This window comes from Grampus griseus (assembly GCF_964374135.1).
Source record: "Grampus griseus genome assembly, chromosome: 18".
Lineage (NCBI taxonomy): Eukaryota > Metazoa > Chordata > Mammalia > Artiodactyla > Delphinidae > Grampus > Grampus griseus.
The window spans coordinates 79058052-79072942 of record NC_139012.1 but is presented as its reverse complement, the minus strand read 5'-3'; the positions used below and the strand labels follow the sequence as shown (position 1 = coordinate 79072942).

Genomic DNA, 14891 nt, shown 5'->3' with positions numbered 1-14891 from the left:
GATCTTCCAGGACCAGGGCCTGCATTGTCAGGCAGATTCTTTTGCTGATTTAAAAATTCTCTCTTTATCTTTGATTTTAGATAGTTTTATTACAACGTATCATAGAGAAAATTGTTTTGAGTTGAACTTTTGGGGTTGTCTCTTAGTTTCATGAACTTGGATGTCCACATCTCTCCCCAGATTTGGGAAGTTCTCAGCCATTATTTCTTTTTTAAAATATTTTATTGAATTATAGTTGACTTACAGTGTTGTATATAACAAGAAAAAAAATTTATTGTTTATTGCAGGCCAGTTGGAAGTTCAGGATAAAAAGTATCTGCCTTCGAGAAATGTACAGTTTAGCTAATGTTGGTTGTCACCTAAGATCTCCTTGATTAGCTAAGTAGACAGATAATTATATTAGCAATCACAAAGCATTGTGAGTGCTATGTTATACTAATGTAACAAGTTGTGTTTTATTGTGTGCTGTGTGATTTCTTAGTCCCAATTGCTAATGCTACTGTAGTTTGTTGTCATGGTGTCATGGAAGGCTCCCCAGATTAAGTGACATTTGGGCTGAGGCTTGAAGGATTAGTAGGAATAAAAGTGGGGGAAGGGAGGGAGGATGTTGTAAGTAGAGGGAAGAGTGTCTCAAGGGCCGAGATGTTGGCAGCCCTTCCTGTATAGATTCTTCTGGATAATTAGCCCAAAGGTTCTAAGGCATCCTGTCTGTCTAGCATGGTGGGAGCTTTGTTCCATCTTTAGAAAATTGAGAAAAAAAGTGACTCCAGTAATTTTCTGTGGGGCATAATCCTTTTGCAGAATCCTGTTTGGGAACAGGAGGGGAAGAGCATCATGCTTTTGTCTTTGAGCCACTTGATTTGTTGACGGCAGCTCAGGGAATGAGTCAGCGTCTTAAATATTTCCCACTTTTCTAATCTTCCACATCTTCGGGTTTGTGAGCCCCTCTTCCTGGAACACCCTTCCCATTTTGTCAAATCGATTCATCCTTTTCCCTTAAACCGAGCTCAGACATGTCTGGAATACCTTTCCTAGTGTCTCCACCCCTCCATTCCTGTATTTCTTCACTGCGGTTCTTACACCTAACTCAGTTTACAGGTCTGCTTCCCCTCGAGGGCAAGAACTGTATTTTGTGTGTCCTGGTAGCCCTGTACCAGACGTAACGTCTCACACGTTGTAGACATTCGGTGACTGTTTGCTGCGTGCGTTGTGGAATAGAGGGTTTCCCCCTTATTTTGGGGAGCCCTCCACGCTGCTTTGCTGAGAGGGTCCTCCAGGGGGGCCTGACAGGCTGGGTTTCACATCCTCTCTCACCACTCCAAGCAGAAGGACTGTTTTATAAATCAGGGTTTAAAAAATGTTCTGCTTGAAGAAAGGGATCTTTTGCTTTAATAATTTTATTTTTTAATTTTATTTTTAAAAATTATATATTTATTTATTTGGCTGTGCCAGGTGTTAGTTGCAGCATGCGGGATTTAGTTCCCTGACCAAGGATTGAACTCCAGCCCCCTGAATTGGGAGCGTGGAGTCTTAACCACTGGTCTGCCAGGGAAGTCCCAGTATTTTTAGATTATTTGTCTAAGCCAGTGGCTTTGAAACCTCTTTGAACCAGACCCTCAGTGAGAAAACGACGCAGCACCGCCTTGCCCTTGTTATGCACAACCCTTTGATACCTTTTCTCTTCTGTTATTTGAAAGGTCATGACCCTCAATTTCGAAAGCATTAGTCTTGGTGCAGTGGGCTTTGGTAGCAATAGAAATTGGGCTCAGGTTCTTACTTGGCAGTTTTCTACTTGTGCGATTTATTTTTGTATCTATGACATGAGATAATGCCCGTCTTTCAGGGCTGTGGTGAGGACAGTGTGCTCATGCTTACAGGAGTTGGCACATTGCCTGGTGTTTAGTAACAGTAGATGTTCTGTGTGCCCTGAGCAACGGATCCACGAAAGTCTGTTCAAGTTTGTACACAAAAAATTGAATATATTCTCAAGTTCTGTAGAATTTTTCTCACCATCAGAGCATTTAAGATGAAAAAATATATAGAAACGATTTTGCCTGTTACAAACTGAAGTTGTTTTATTAATTTTAAAATGAGAATTTTATTTAAAATACCATAAATAATTAGACGTGGCAAGAGGCTAATGAAGAATTGGCTGATAAAACGGGTTTGGAACTGAAGAGCTCTGTAACTTAATGCCTGTGTTGGAAGGAGTCAGGTGCTCAGTCCTACAGAACACTAGGGGCACTTTTAAACACTTTTGAAAAGTCACAGTTAAGAAAACCTAGATATATTAAAACAAAATAAAATAACCGTTTTTACGCTTTACTTTATAGGTGTGTTGAAGTTGTGAAAGCTTCTCAGTACGTAGAGCTGGCAAATGATCTGGAAATAAACAAAGCAATTATGTACCTGAGACAAAAGGACTTTAATCAAGTAAGTTTAAAAAAATGTTTAGATGGAAGTTAATGTTAACTGGTCAAAGCGATAATACTGTGAAACTCCTTTCTAGATTACTGTTACCTGGGATTATTCTGAAGTTGAATAATATTTTTATTTCTACCTTAACATAATTTCCTCTAATATATCATGGTTTTAATTTTGACCTGTTTGTCCTGTTTCATTTTTTTTGGCCGCACGGCATGTGGGATCTTAGTTCCCTGACCAGGGATTGAAACCATGTCACCTGCAGTGGAAGCGTGGAGTCCTAACCACTGGACCACCAGGGAATTCCCCTGTCCTGTTTCTTAAAATATAAACGCTTGCCATGTAAAACATGGCTGCTAAATGACTAAACCGTATTCTAGTCCAGAGGTCAGCTTTCCCCAGAGGTTTTCAAAGTGTTTCCTGAAGCTCAGAGGCTGTTCAGAGTCAGGGTTCGTACACGGGCAGTGGGGGAGGCCAGGAGCCGGAGCAGCAGCCTGGTGCCTGAGCAGCTCTCCTGGCATCTGTTTTACGTGTTTGGTTTACTCATTGACGTTGCGTTGGGCACGAAAGGAATCTGTCACTGGTCCCACCACTGTCCTGCCGCCTGGGGTGGGGTGGAACGGTGCTCCCCTTCCACAGTCTGCCTCACAGGAGAACAGAAGAACAGCTTTTTAAAAGGGGGCGGGGATCACAAAGGAGAATAGAGAATGAAACTTGATACCCTAGTTTATAAAACCAGTGGTTAGTAGCATATATGCCTGCAATGTAGAAAACTCAGCTCTTCCGCGTTTAGACCCAGAGAGTGAGGGCCAGAGGGAGCCCCAGTGTCTTTCCTCCACGCTCTCCTGAGCCAGTTTTCAGGCTTTCTTCCTATTTAAGACCTTCTGTTTTCCTGGAGACAGTAGAAGTAACTGACCCCTTTTTCGGGGAGGAGGGAAAAGGGCATCTGCCCCGAGGACGTGAGCGAAGGGGAAGCAGCCCGGTGCCCATGGCGTTGTTGTGTCGTGAAGACTAGGGCAGCACACCGGCTGGCCCACGGTGTGTATGGCTTCAGCGTGCTTAATGATTGTTTGTAAAGCATAAAAAGACTTTCTAGGTATCTTTGTGTCTGTTCTGCCATTTGAGCATCACACCCTTGGGCATTAAAAATGCCACAGATGAAACTCTGATCCTGTTGGGATGCTGAAAAGTAGAAGTGAAGTGAGACAGATTGGTCTTTGCTATCTTGCTGGAGTCATCTGTGGACCAAGAAAAATAAGTTCGTGTCTGTGTGAGAAGTACTGTTACAGATGACAAAATAGAGAAAGCCGTTTTCCGAGTTTTCTGTTGATACTTTTAAATGGTCTTTTTAGAAAGGTTTAACACTGTATTATCGTCCATGTTTTAAAGGTGTGTTCACTAAGGAATAAACCCGCTAATTTTTTCATATTTAAATTCATTTAACCCAAATCATATTGTTTGCTGCTTTCCTAGCTGTTCTCATTCAAAATATTCTTTGTTCCGTTTGCCTATATACAATTTTAATATCAGTTATTTTACTGATGTTTTAAAAATGTAACTTCTGCTTTCTTTTACATCGCTGCTTTTACTTTGTGTTTCTTTTGTTGTGTATTGTAAGTATGACGAGGTAGGTATAACACAGTTGCAGTTTGGAAGGAACACTTTTAGGTTAAAAAGGATTGGATTGACTTAACTCATAAGGATCATTGATTAAGATGCTTTATTTATTTATTTATTTATTTTTGGCTGCATTGGGTCTTCATTGCTGCACGCGGGCTTTCTCTAGTTGCGGCGAGCGGGGGCTACTCTTCCTTGCGGTGCACCGGCTCTCATTGCGGTGGCTTCTCTTGTTGCGGAGCACGGGCTCTAGGCGTGCGGGCTTCAGTAGTTGTGGCGCGCAAGCTCTAGAGCGCAGGCTCAGTAGTTGCGGTACACGAGCTTAGTTGCTCTGTGCCACGTGGGATCTTCCCGGACCGGGGCTCGAACCCACGTACCCTGCGTTGGCAGGCGGATTCTTAACCACTGTGCCACCAGGGAAGCCCGAAGATGCTTCACTTACAACTTGGCGTAATGTTGTAAATGTTTTTCAAAAAAAAATGCTGAAATTGGAATCTCAGAGTATGGTTTTTTGTGGTGATAGTGTTGTTTTGTAGCAGAGAAAGAACTCCACTAAAGCCACAGGTGGATGGGGTGAAGGCCAGTGGTGGTGGACAGACATACCCAGAGGAAAGCTGAAGCCCGTAGCGGACGGAATCAGCCAGGAAAGAAAACCCAAACGGAGATTTGTCTATTTTCCTAATTCTTCTTGGGGAAAAAACCCCAAACTAACAGTGTTTATTTTCATTATTTGTTTTGCCATTTACAACTAAATTTTATTGTGAACTTTTATCTGTTTTCTTTATAAATTGATTTACATTATTTTACTTTTAAAAACAGAAATATTAGAGATGCATTCATTGAATGTGTAAAGAACAGTATGAAAACAGCCTATTTCAAAGCCAAAAATACCTGAGAATGTTCCTTTTATTAGAATATTTAGCCTTTTCAGGATAGTTGTAGTTTAGAAGCTTAAAATTTGAAATATGTTTTTACTCTGTCCATGTTTTTAAATGAATGTTTTAAGTTCTAAATATTTTTGTTAATTCTTCTGAGTAATAGCTTTGGGTTGCATTGTTCTTTATGTATTGTTTGGATTCGTAGCAATCTTTTTTTTTTTTTACACAACTTTATTCTTTTTTTTTTTTTAGTTAATTAATTAATTTATTTTTGGCTGTGTTGGGTCCTCATTGCTGCGTGTGGTCTTTCTTTAGTTGCGATGAGCGGGGGCTACTCTTTGTTGCAGTGTGTGGGGGCTTCTCATTGCGGTGGCTTCTCTTGTTGTGGGGCACGGGCTCTAGGCGCGTGGGCTTCAGTAGTTGGAGCACGTGGGCTCTAGATCACAGGCTCAGATGTGGCTCACGGGCTTAGTTGCTCCGCGGCATGTGGGACCTTCCCAGACCAGGGCTCGAACCCGTGTCCCCTGCATTGGCAGGCGGATTCTTAACCACTGCGCCACCAGGGAAGCCCCCAGGGATTCGTAGCGATCTTGTGGGGAGAATAGATTTGGTGTTAAACGTAGTCTTAAAGTATTGTTATCGATGAGCCACAGATTAACAAATATCAGCATTTTAAGATCCAGCCCCCACATTTCCTTGACTGTAATATGAACAGCTGCTTTGAAAGCAGCGATATAAACTGATAGCGTTCTGTTTTTAAAAAATTACCATTGTCGTTAGTTTGCCTTCGGTTCTGCTTTATGGATGTCAGAAATATCAGAGAGCAGCCTTCTTCCCCTCTGCAGTCTACTTGAGGCAGAGGATTCAGTGGATATGTGAGTTATGCCTATTCACGTGCCTTATATTTAATTAATTAATTAATTATTTTTGGCCATGCCACACGGCTTGTGGCATCTTAGTTCCCTGACCAGGGGTTGAACCCACGCCCTCAGCAGCAACAGCGTGGAGTCCTCACCACTGGACCGCCAGGGAAGTCCCCACTTGCCTTATATTTTAAATTAGCACATACATTTATAGTGACACAATCTGAAAGTAAAGATAAAAACATCTCAATTCTTATTCAATGTGAAATGCAGCTTGTAAAGCTTGGAGGCTCGGAAGAGGAGCTGGGGGTTGGGTAGGGTTGGTGAGGTAGCTTCTGCAGGGAATCACTTCCAGGTAAGTTTTAGGAGCTTCTTGTTATGGAAGAGCCTTCCAAGAAAGAAAGTGAGAAAGGGGCTCTCAAGATGGACGGTGTGGCGTTCGGGTTTTTCTCTTCCAGAATTTACTTTGTGGGGTTATAAACTAATGGTCTAGAAACTTCCAACAGTTTTCTCTCGAGTAATCAAGACCCTTTAAGAGAGCAGTTCTTTACTGCGCTACGACCGCGTGTGCAGGTCTCCTGCCCTTGGCCGCAGGGGAGTCAAGTGCTCGGTGGCCCGGCTCAGGGCTCGGACCGCACTGCGTCCACCGGCTCAGGGTTCGGACCGCACGGCGTCCACCAACCCAGGGTTCGGACCGCACGGCGTCCACCGGCACAGGGCTCGGACCACACGGCGTCCACCGACCCAGGGTTCGGACCGCACGGCGTCCACCGGCACAGGGCTCGGACCGCACAGCGCCCACCGGCACAGGGCTCAGACCGCACGGCGTCCACCGGCGCAGGGCTCGGACCGCACGGGCGTCCAGCAGCAGCAGCTGCGGCCCCTGCAGAAGCTGAGCAGGGCTTTGCTTGGACACAGCTGCTCCCCAGGAGCCAGCGGCCAAGCATTTTCTATTCAGTAAATGTAGCGTAAAGGAAGGAAGGAAAAACCACGTCTTTTTCCTGTTTCTGGTACCTCTCAGTAACTTCTAGGTGGAGAACTCATCCACCTCTCGTGCAAGGAGCCTGGCATCCCAAGTGTCCTGCCATGTCGGGGCATCTCAGACTTGCCAGGGGGTAAAAACGTGCTTTAAATTCCTCATGGCTTCAGAGTGTAGTTACATTTGGATCTGTATCAGGTCACTTTGTGACGCTCCCAGAATTGCTTTCTATCCCAGTTTTGAGAATTCTTTTTCACAAGTACTGATAATCAAGTGAAATTCTCATCTGTCATCTGTTTTCCTGAACACACTAATCACCCCTCTGCATTCCCTGGTCTTGTCCCCAAACTGAAGCCTAAATGCTATCATATTACAGAGGTAATAACTGGCAGACATTTCATTTTTAGGCTGTAGAGACCTTAAAAATGTTTGAAAAAAAGGACAGTAGTGTGAAGAGTGCAGCTGCAACCAACCTCTCATTCCTGTATTATTTGGTGAGTTCTGCTTTTCATGACTACGTTGGTACTGTGGTATTTTTAGGTTGCTGCCCAAGGAGGGGCTCTGGAGAAGTGGGGTGGAGAAGGACAGCACGGCTGGGTTGGTCTGCGGGCCGCTTGGGTGGTGCATGTGAGCGCGAGGCCGTCTCAGAAGGAGGACAGAGGGAGGACCTGTGGAGCTGATCTCAGATGGGAATCAGGGTTAGAGGTAAAATGCGTGGTTGTCTCTGTAGAGGTTTAAGCTTTGATGGTAGATGCCATGGACGGAATGGTTGTCTCCCCAAAATGCATCTTTGAAGCCCTAACACCCAACGCGACTGTATTTGGAGGTGGGGACTTAGGGTTAGCTGAGGTCATGAGGGGAGCCCCCATGATGGGATTAGTGCCTTTATTAGAGGAGAAGGGGACCAGAGCCCTGTGCCCTGTGAGGACACAGCAAGGAGGCCATCTGCAGATGTGGACGTGGGCCCTCACCAGATACCAGGCCTGCTGATCCCCTGGTCTTCGACCTCCAGCCTCCGGAACTGTGAGAAGTAACTGTGAATTGTTGAAGCCCCGTCTCTGGTACGCAGACAGCAGGCGGTGTCTCCAGGGTGTGAGCAGGGCGCAGGGCTGGGGGCTGAGGAGGCCAGAGTGCAGAACCGTGGAGGAGACAGGAAAGGAACTAGCAAAGCATGACGGCTTTCGGGGGGCAGGCATCGTGAGAGCGGAGAGGAGGCACAAGAGAATGAAGGCCCCCGGGGTGGGGGGCGGGGGAAGGCTCAGCCAGTGCAGCCAAGCGAGGCTCAGCCCACCCTGCAGGATGGTCCGCTGGAGCAGGGCTGGGCCTTTGCACCTGCAGCTGCCTGTGTTCTCCCCCCTCCCCCTCCCCTCCCCTCCCCTCCCCTCCCTGCCCCTCCCTTCCCCCCTCCCCTCCCTTCCCCCCTCCCCTCCCCTCCCTTCCCCCCTCCCCTCCCCTCCCTTCCCCCCTCCCCTCCCTTCCCCCTTCCCCTCCCCTCCCCCCACCCCAGCCCCTCCCCTCCCCTCCCCTCCATGTGCCGCTGCTCTGCCCTCCCGGGACCCTGAGGTCATCCCCTCACAGCTCTCCAGTCCCGTCAGCAACCTGTCACTGCTCTTCTAAGTTGTGCCTGAAGCTTAATCTAAAAGACAGTGTTACATGGTTTAGTGTTTATGACACCAGCACCCCGCTCTTAGGGAGTCCACACAGATACTTGTATGTGAATGTTCAGAGCAGCGTTATTCATGATAACCAGGAGTGGGTGGAAACAACCCAGGTGCCCATGAACTTGGTGGAGAGGTCTGTGGGACTCGGATGCCCTCTGTGGTCCACAGCCCAGCCCGGCGCGGATCTGGGTCCTCTGCAGGAGGAAGAGCTGGACATGGGTGGGGAGCGAGGGTGAGCTGGGCGGGGGGGCGAGACTGGGAAGGGCCTTCAGAGGGTAAGGTGCCGCCACACGTTCACATCCACGGCCACTGGACAAGGACCACCGGGGGGGGGGGGGGGGGGGATGGGAGGTGGGAAGCAGTGCCCCTCCCTCAGCCACGCCCACGAGGCACCAGCAGCTACGCTGTGAGAGGAGTGAGGCCCTCGCGGCACAGGTGAATGCCAGCCCAGCCGTGTCCTAATTAGGCACTGGCAGTGGGGACGCAACGGAGGCGTGGACTGTGGCGATGCGGTACCCACCGGCCATGCAGCCAGGGTGACGGGGCAGGAGGGTAGTGGGGCCTCTAGCTGTGTGGGTGCCATAGGTGTGGAGAGCTCCCACCTGCAGTCAGTGGGTGCTGGAGATGGAACCGCTGCTATGGAAGTGGTGGTGGTGTCCAGACCATGACTGCGGAGCAGTCGGTTGTAAGAAACTTCGTGACAAGTAAAACCTTTTGTGGAGTGAGTCCAGCGAGACCAAGATATGTAAACTATGTGCTTGTTTATCCTGTCTGTAATCTCAGAAAGTCCCTTTATCATGTCTGTAATCTCAGAAGAGGCAGAAGGGGTACAATGAACTTCAAATAATTTGTATATTTTTGTACTTCAGGAGAATGAATTCTCACAAGCCAGTAGCTATGCAGATTTAGCTGTGAACTCTGACAGATATAACCCATCAGCTCTTACTAATAAAGGGAATACAGTTTTTGCAAATGGTGACTATGAGAAGGCAGCTGAATTCTATAAAGAGGCTCTAAGAAATGATTCTTCTTGTACTGAAGCACTTTATAATATTGGTAAGTGAAACAGGCAAAATTGCCTTTTTTTTTTTTTTTTTTGCTTATAAAGCTCCAATTCATTGAGAGGAAGAGTTCCTTGCAACAAAAAGTTGAAAAGAAGACTCTTGGATTATAGACTATTTTTAATGGAATTAATGACTCAGAATCTGGACGCTTGTGAGATTTGGGTAGATGTAGCCGAAATTCCCTCTAAAAAGACTTCCAGGTTCCTCCCACCGTGGTATGAGAATGTTTCCCGAATTCCTGCTAATACTGGATATTATAATTCAACTTTTGCCAAATTGATAGGTGGGGGAAAAAATCTCATTTTCTTCCTTTTTTTTCTTTTATAAATTTTTTTATGTTTGGCTGCGTTGGGTCTTTGTTGCTGCGCACAGGCTTTCTGTAGTTGCGGTGAGCGGGGGCTACTCTTCTTTGCGGTGCGTGGGCTCTAGGTGCATGGACTTCAGTAGTTGTGGCACACGGGCTCAGTAGTTGTGGCACGTGGGCTCAGTAGTTGTGGCATGCAGGCTCAGTAGTTGTGGCACATAGGCTTAGTTGCTCCGTGACATGTGTGCGATCTTCCTGGGCCAGGGCTTGAACCTGTGTCCCCTGCATTGGCAGGTGGGCTCTTAACCACTGCACCACCAGGGAAGTCCCTTCCTTTTTAATTACAAACATATTTCAAACATTAAAAAAGAGAGAGAAAAAGCATACCTCTGTACCTACCACCTATATTTAACACATTTTTACATTTTGTTATTTTTACTTCAGATTTTGTCTTTAATAAACTGTTAAAGACCTGAAGGCTCACACCACCCCATCCCTCCCCTGCCTGTCAGAGGTCACCTGACCCCCATCGTGTCCCCCTGTCATGCCCCCCCGGTTGTGCCCCCCCCCCGTCATGCCCCCCCGGTCGTGCCCCCCCGTCGTGTCCCCCAGTCATGACCCCCATCGTGTGCCCCCGTCGTGGCATCCCCCCGTTGTGTCCCCCTCATCTCCCCCACCCCCACCCCATCATGAGCTCGTGCTGTTGCAGACACATGTTGATGCAGTGCAGGCTCATGTCTTGGCTTCAGTGAAGTTTCCTCTGAAGGTTTCTTCTCCTGCTTCTTTGGTTGGCTTGTTCATGTTATCCTCTCTTTACTGTGACGATCTTTCCTCCTTGTCTGATGAGCCTGGCCTTCTCCTCGTATCTAGGAGTTTGCAGCTGAGGCGGAGTGGGACCTTCGAGGCCTGCCCACTCCCCACCATGCACCGTCTGTCTCATTGTGTCCTGAGGGTGTCCAGGCAGCTGGATCTCTCCTCCCCGGGCTGGGCTGGGTGGGACGGCCACCAGGGGGCATTAGCAACTCTACCTGGCACTGAGGGGTTAGGAGAAGAGGGGTGAGTATGGGGGCCTGGGGGGCACGAGGTCACTCACCAGGCCTCCGTCCATTTGACCTCTTCATATGTTTAAATGCCTCTCTTAGTCCGTCGCTTAAGGGAGCTTTATAATTTCTTCTGTGAAACAGAATTTTTCTATTTTTTATGTAGTCAAATTTGGTTTTTGAAAGTTTGTGGCTTCATTTGTTTATTGCTTTATGAAGCCCTTCCCTACCCCAAGATTACAAAATCATTTTCCTTTCATGCTTTTATAGCTTTGTTTTTCTATTTAGTTTTGAAATAAAAATTGAATTTATTTGAAAAAGGAATAAATTCAAGAGAGGAATGTGTGGGTTTTTCGTCATGTGTAATCACTTGTCCTGGCACTGTTTATTACTTGTCCCTTAGTCCTCCTTGAGTTTGTTTATTTTTTTTAAATATTTATTTATTTATTTATTCATTCATTCATTCATTCATTCTGGCTGCGCCTGGTCTTAGTTGCAGCATGCATGCAGGATCTAGTTCCCCAACCAGGGATCGAACCCAGCCCTCCATCATTGGGAGCACTTTTTTTTTTTTTTTTTGCGGTACGCAGGCCTCTCACTGTTGTGGCCTCTCCTGTTGCGGAGCACAGGCTCCGGACGCGCAGGCTCAGCGGCCATGGCTCACAGGCCCAGTCGCTCTGCGGCATGTGGGATCTTCCCGGACCGGGGCACGAACCCGTGTCCCCTGCATCGGCAGGCGGACTCTCAACCACTGTGCCACCAGGGAAGCCCGGGAGCACAGACTCTTACCCACTGGACCACCAGGGAAGTCCTAGTCCTCCCTGACTTTAACTGAATTCTGTAACCCAGCCCATTTCTGAACTGTTTGTGCTGTTCTTTCAATGTTTGTCATTCCTGCTCCCCTCAACACTTCAAAACATACACTAAAGCTTTCATAATTTAGTGTCTGCCAAACATTAGTGGAATTTCCTGCCCCTGCCTTGTTCCTTTTTTTTTTAAATTGTGTTTATCTTTATTTTCTCTTTTGGATGAATATTTACCTATATTTAAATATTCATTCTGTTACTTTGAGAAAATTACTGCCAGTACCGGTATTTATGGCTTACCTTTCTTTCTCTTCCTTCTTTGTAAAGGCCTTACCTGTAAGAAGCTAAACCGGCTTGATGAAGCTTTGGACTGTTTCCTGAAACTTCACGCAATCCTAAGAAACAGCGCCCAAGTCCTTTACCAGATAGCAAATATGTATCTTATGTGAAAAACTTAAGGATAGTTATTAATTCACTCAGTTGGTGATTGAGTACCACTTATTAAATAAGCTTAACCAGTGAATTAATTGATGGGGGTATATTTTAAAACCTGACTATCAAATTAATATGTGATGAAAATATGATTTGAGTGATCCTGTTTTAAAGGGTCATTTGCATTATAGGAGGAATTATTTAGAAGTTGCAACTATTATTAATTTTTAGACATAGTAATTGAAGTAATTGGGTATCATGTCGAGTCCACACAAGATGTTCATTGAGCATAATTTAGACCCTTTAGGGAATTCCCTGGCGGTGCAGTGGTTAGGACTCCTCGCTCTCACTGCCAGGGCCCAGATTTGATCCCGGGTCAGGGAACTTAAGATCCCACAAGCCATGTGGCACAGCCAAAAAATAAATAAATAAATAACGATAATGATGAAAAAATTTTAAGTATTGTCTCCTGTGCTTCTGGTAGGGTAGATAAAATTTTTTTGATAAAAAATGTTAATTTTAGAGCAGATAGCGGCATAGTTATTTCTTTTAGCCTTTTTGTTTTGTCCAGTTCATTTCTCTGAAGGTGCCAGTGTCATGACCTGCTGGTGCCCAGTTCCTGATCAGTGTGGATCCAGTCAAGCAGTTGTTGTGTTTGAGGCTGTTTGAATACATTTCCTTATTTTAATGTTTTTCTTATAGTATCACATTTGTCATCATTAAAAGTAGAAGGCTCTTCTTTTTTTTTAAATAAATTTATTTATTTTATTTATTTATTTTTGGCTGCATTGGGTCTTGGTTGCTGCACACAGGGTTTTTCTAGTTGTGGTGAGCGGGGGCTACTCTTCATTGTGGTGCACGGGCTTCTCATTGTGGTGGCTTCTCTTGTTGCGGAGCGCGGGCTCTAGGCGAGCAGGCTTCAGTAGTTGTGGCACACGGGCTCAGTAGTTGTGGCTTGTGGGCTCTAGAGCACAGGCTCAGTAGTTGTGGTGCACGGGCTTAGTTGCTCCGTGGCATGTGGCATCTTCCTGGACCAGGGCTGGAACCCATGTCCCCTGCATTGTCAGGCGGATTCTTAACCACTGCACCACCAGGGAGGCTCAGCGGCCATGGCTCACGGGCCCAGCTGCTCCGCGGCATGTGGGATCCTCACAGACCGGAACATGAACCTGTGTCCCCTGCATCAGCAGGCGGACTCTCAACCATTGTGCCACCAGGGAAGCCCCAGGCATTTTTATTAAGGACAAATTTTGGACAAAACTTTGAATAAAACAGCACACTATTAATTCTACTAGTGTGGCCGTTGATCTTAGTGGGTAGTAGTGAAGTAAAAGGAAAAGCAAGATGTGTGTGTGTATGTATATATGTGTGTCCCATATACATATATAGGGGACAGAAGTGTTACCATTTTTCATCCTCATCCCTGACGAAATCCAGAGTAAACAGTATTAAGTAGCACATTAGTATAGACTAAGAAATATTTTTATGAAATGTTGGTTTTAGGTTTGCTTATTGATCAATGAATTTAGAAAAATTGTGTTATCCTTCATTGAAATTGTCTAAGATACGAGTTAATGGAAGATCCCAATCAAGCTATGGAATGGTTAATGCAGCTGATCAGTGTTGTTCCAACTGACTCCAGAGCTTTGTCTAAACTGGGAGGATTATATGACAGTGAGGGGGATAAATCCCAAGCATTCCAATATTACTATGAGGTGGGTGTGCAGTCTTGCCTTCCTTCTGCTTTTTAGCCTTTTATGAATTGTTATAAAAAAGACAGCAGGCCTTTTAATTTTTAAAAATTATAAATGCTTATTAGCTTTTAAATAAATAATTTAAAATAAAACATTTGTGGAATATAAAGTTAGTTTTTGATTATTTTAATAAAAGGTAAAATAAAAGGTACCAGTGCATTTTTCTCTTGAAGGGTGATTTAATCCCTTTTGAGTCTATTGCATACTTAATTTGACTCAGATCATATATCAGTACATCAAAAAGATATTTATAGATAATTGAAAAATGTGTCAAACAAATCTTAAGTTTTCCAAATCTTATATAGTTTCAAAACTTGAACAGTACTTGTGACAGCTCATACTTTTTAAGTAAGAAATATCACACTGTATACATTAATCCAGCTGGTGGGGAAGATGTTGGGGAGTGAACTGTGCATTGTGACTGAAGTTCTTTTGTCACACCTCTCTTTCCAGTCGTATAGGTATTTCCCGTCCAATATTGAAGTCATCGAGTGGCTTGGGGCCTATTACATCGACACCCAGTTTTGTGAAAAAGCCATTCAGTACTTTGAAAGAGCTTCTCTTATACAGTAGGTAACTGTTACGATTTTATGTTTAGTTAAATGTCTACAATCTGATAGACATACTGAGTTCATGAACAGTTATTAGTGAACATTCAGGCATCGTTTTGATTTTCTTGTATTGTGTTTCATTTGACTTGGTCTTTATTATGATAAATATATTTCCTTTTTATGCAAATGTTTTAAAAAATACCTTCAAGGTACTTTTCTGTGTGTATTTTTCTTTTTCACATTTCAGTAAACAAGTATTATTTCTTTATCAATCAGAAAATGACTCTCTCATTCCAAAGACAAAGTTTCATTTCTGAAAGAGTCCTAATTGAAATGTTTCATTGGTCTCAGTTTGTAATTGATATACATTATATATTAAAAATCAGGACTTCCCTGGTGGCGCAGTGGTTAAGAATCCGCCTACCAATGCAGGGGACACGGGTTTGAGCCCTGGTCCGGGAAGATCCCACATGCCACGGAGCAGCTAAGCCCGTGTGCCACAACTACTGAGCCTACAC

General features: G+C 45.1%; 1 protein-coding gene across 1 annotated transcript in view; it reads left to right on the top strand.

Moving 5' to 3' along the window:
• The window catches only part of IFT88 (intraflagellar transport 88), a 74800-nt gene that overhangs the window by 39316 nt on the left and 20593 nt on the right, over positions 1-14891 (top strand). The window contains exons 15-20 of the mRNA XM_082675670.1: positions 2334-2433; positions 7169-7255; positions 9292-9478; positions 11964-12072; positions 13633-13783; positions 14276-14391. Of these exons, the coding sequence (XP_082531796.1) occupies positions 2334-2433; positions 7169-7255; positions 9292-9478; positions 11964-12072; positions 13633-13783; positions 14276-14391 (750 nt within the window). The remainder of the gene's footprint in view (positions 1-2333; positions 2434-7168; positions 7256-9291; positions 9479-11963; positions 12073-13632; positions 13784-14275; positions 14392-14891) is intronic.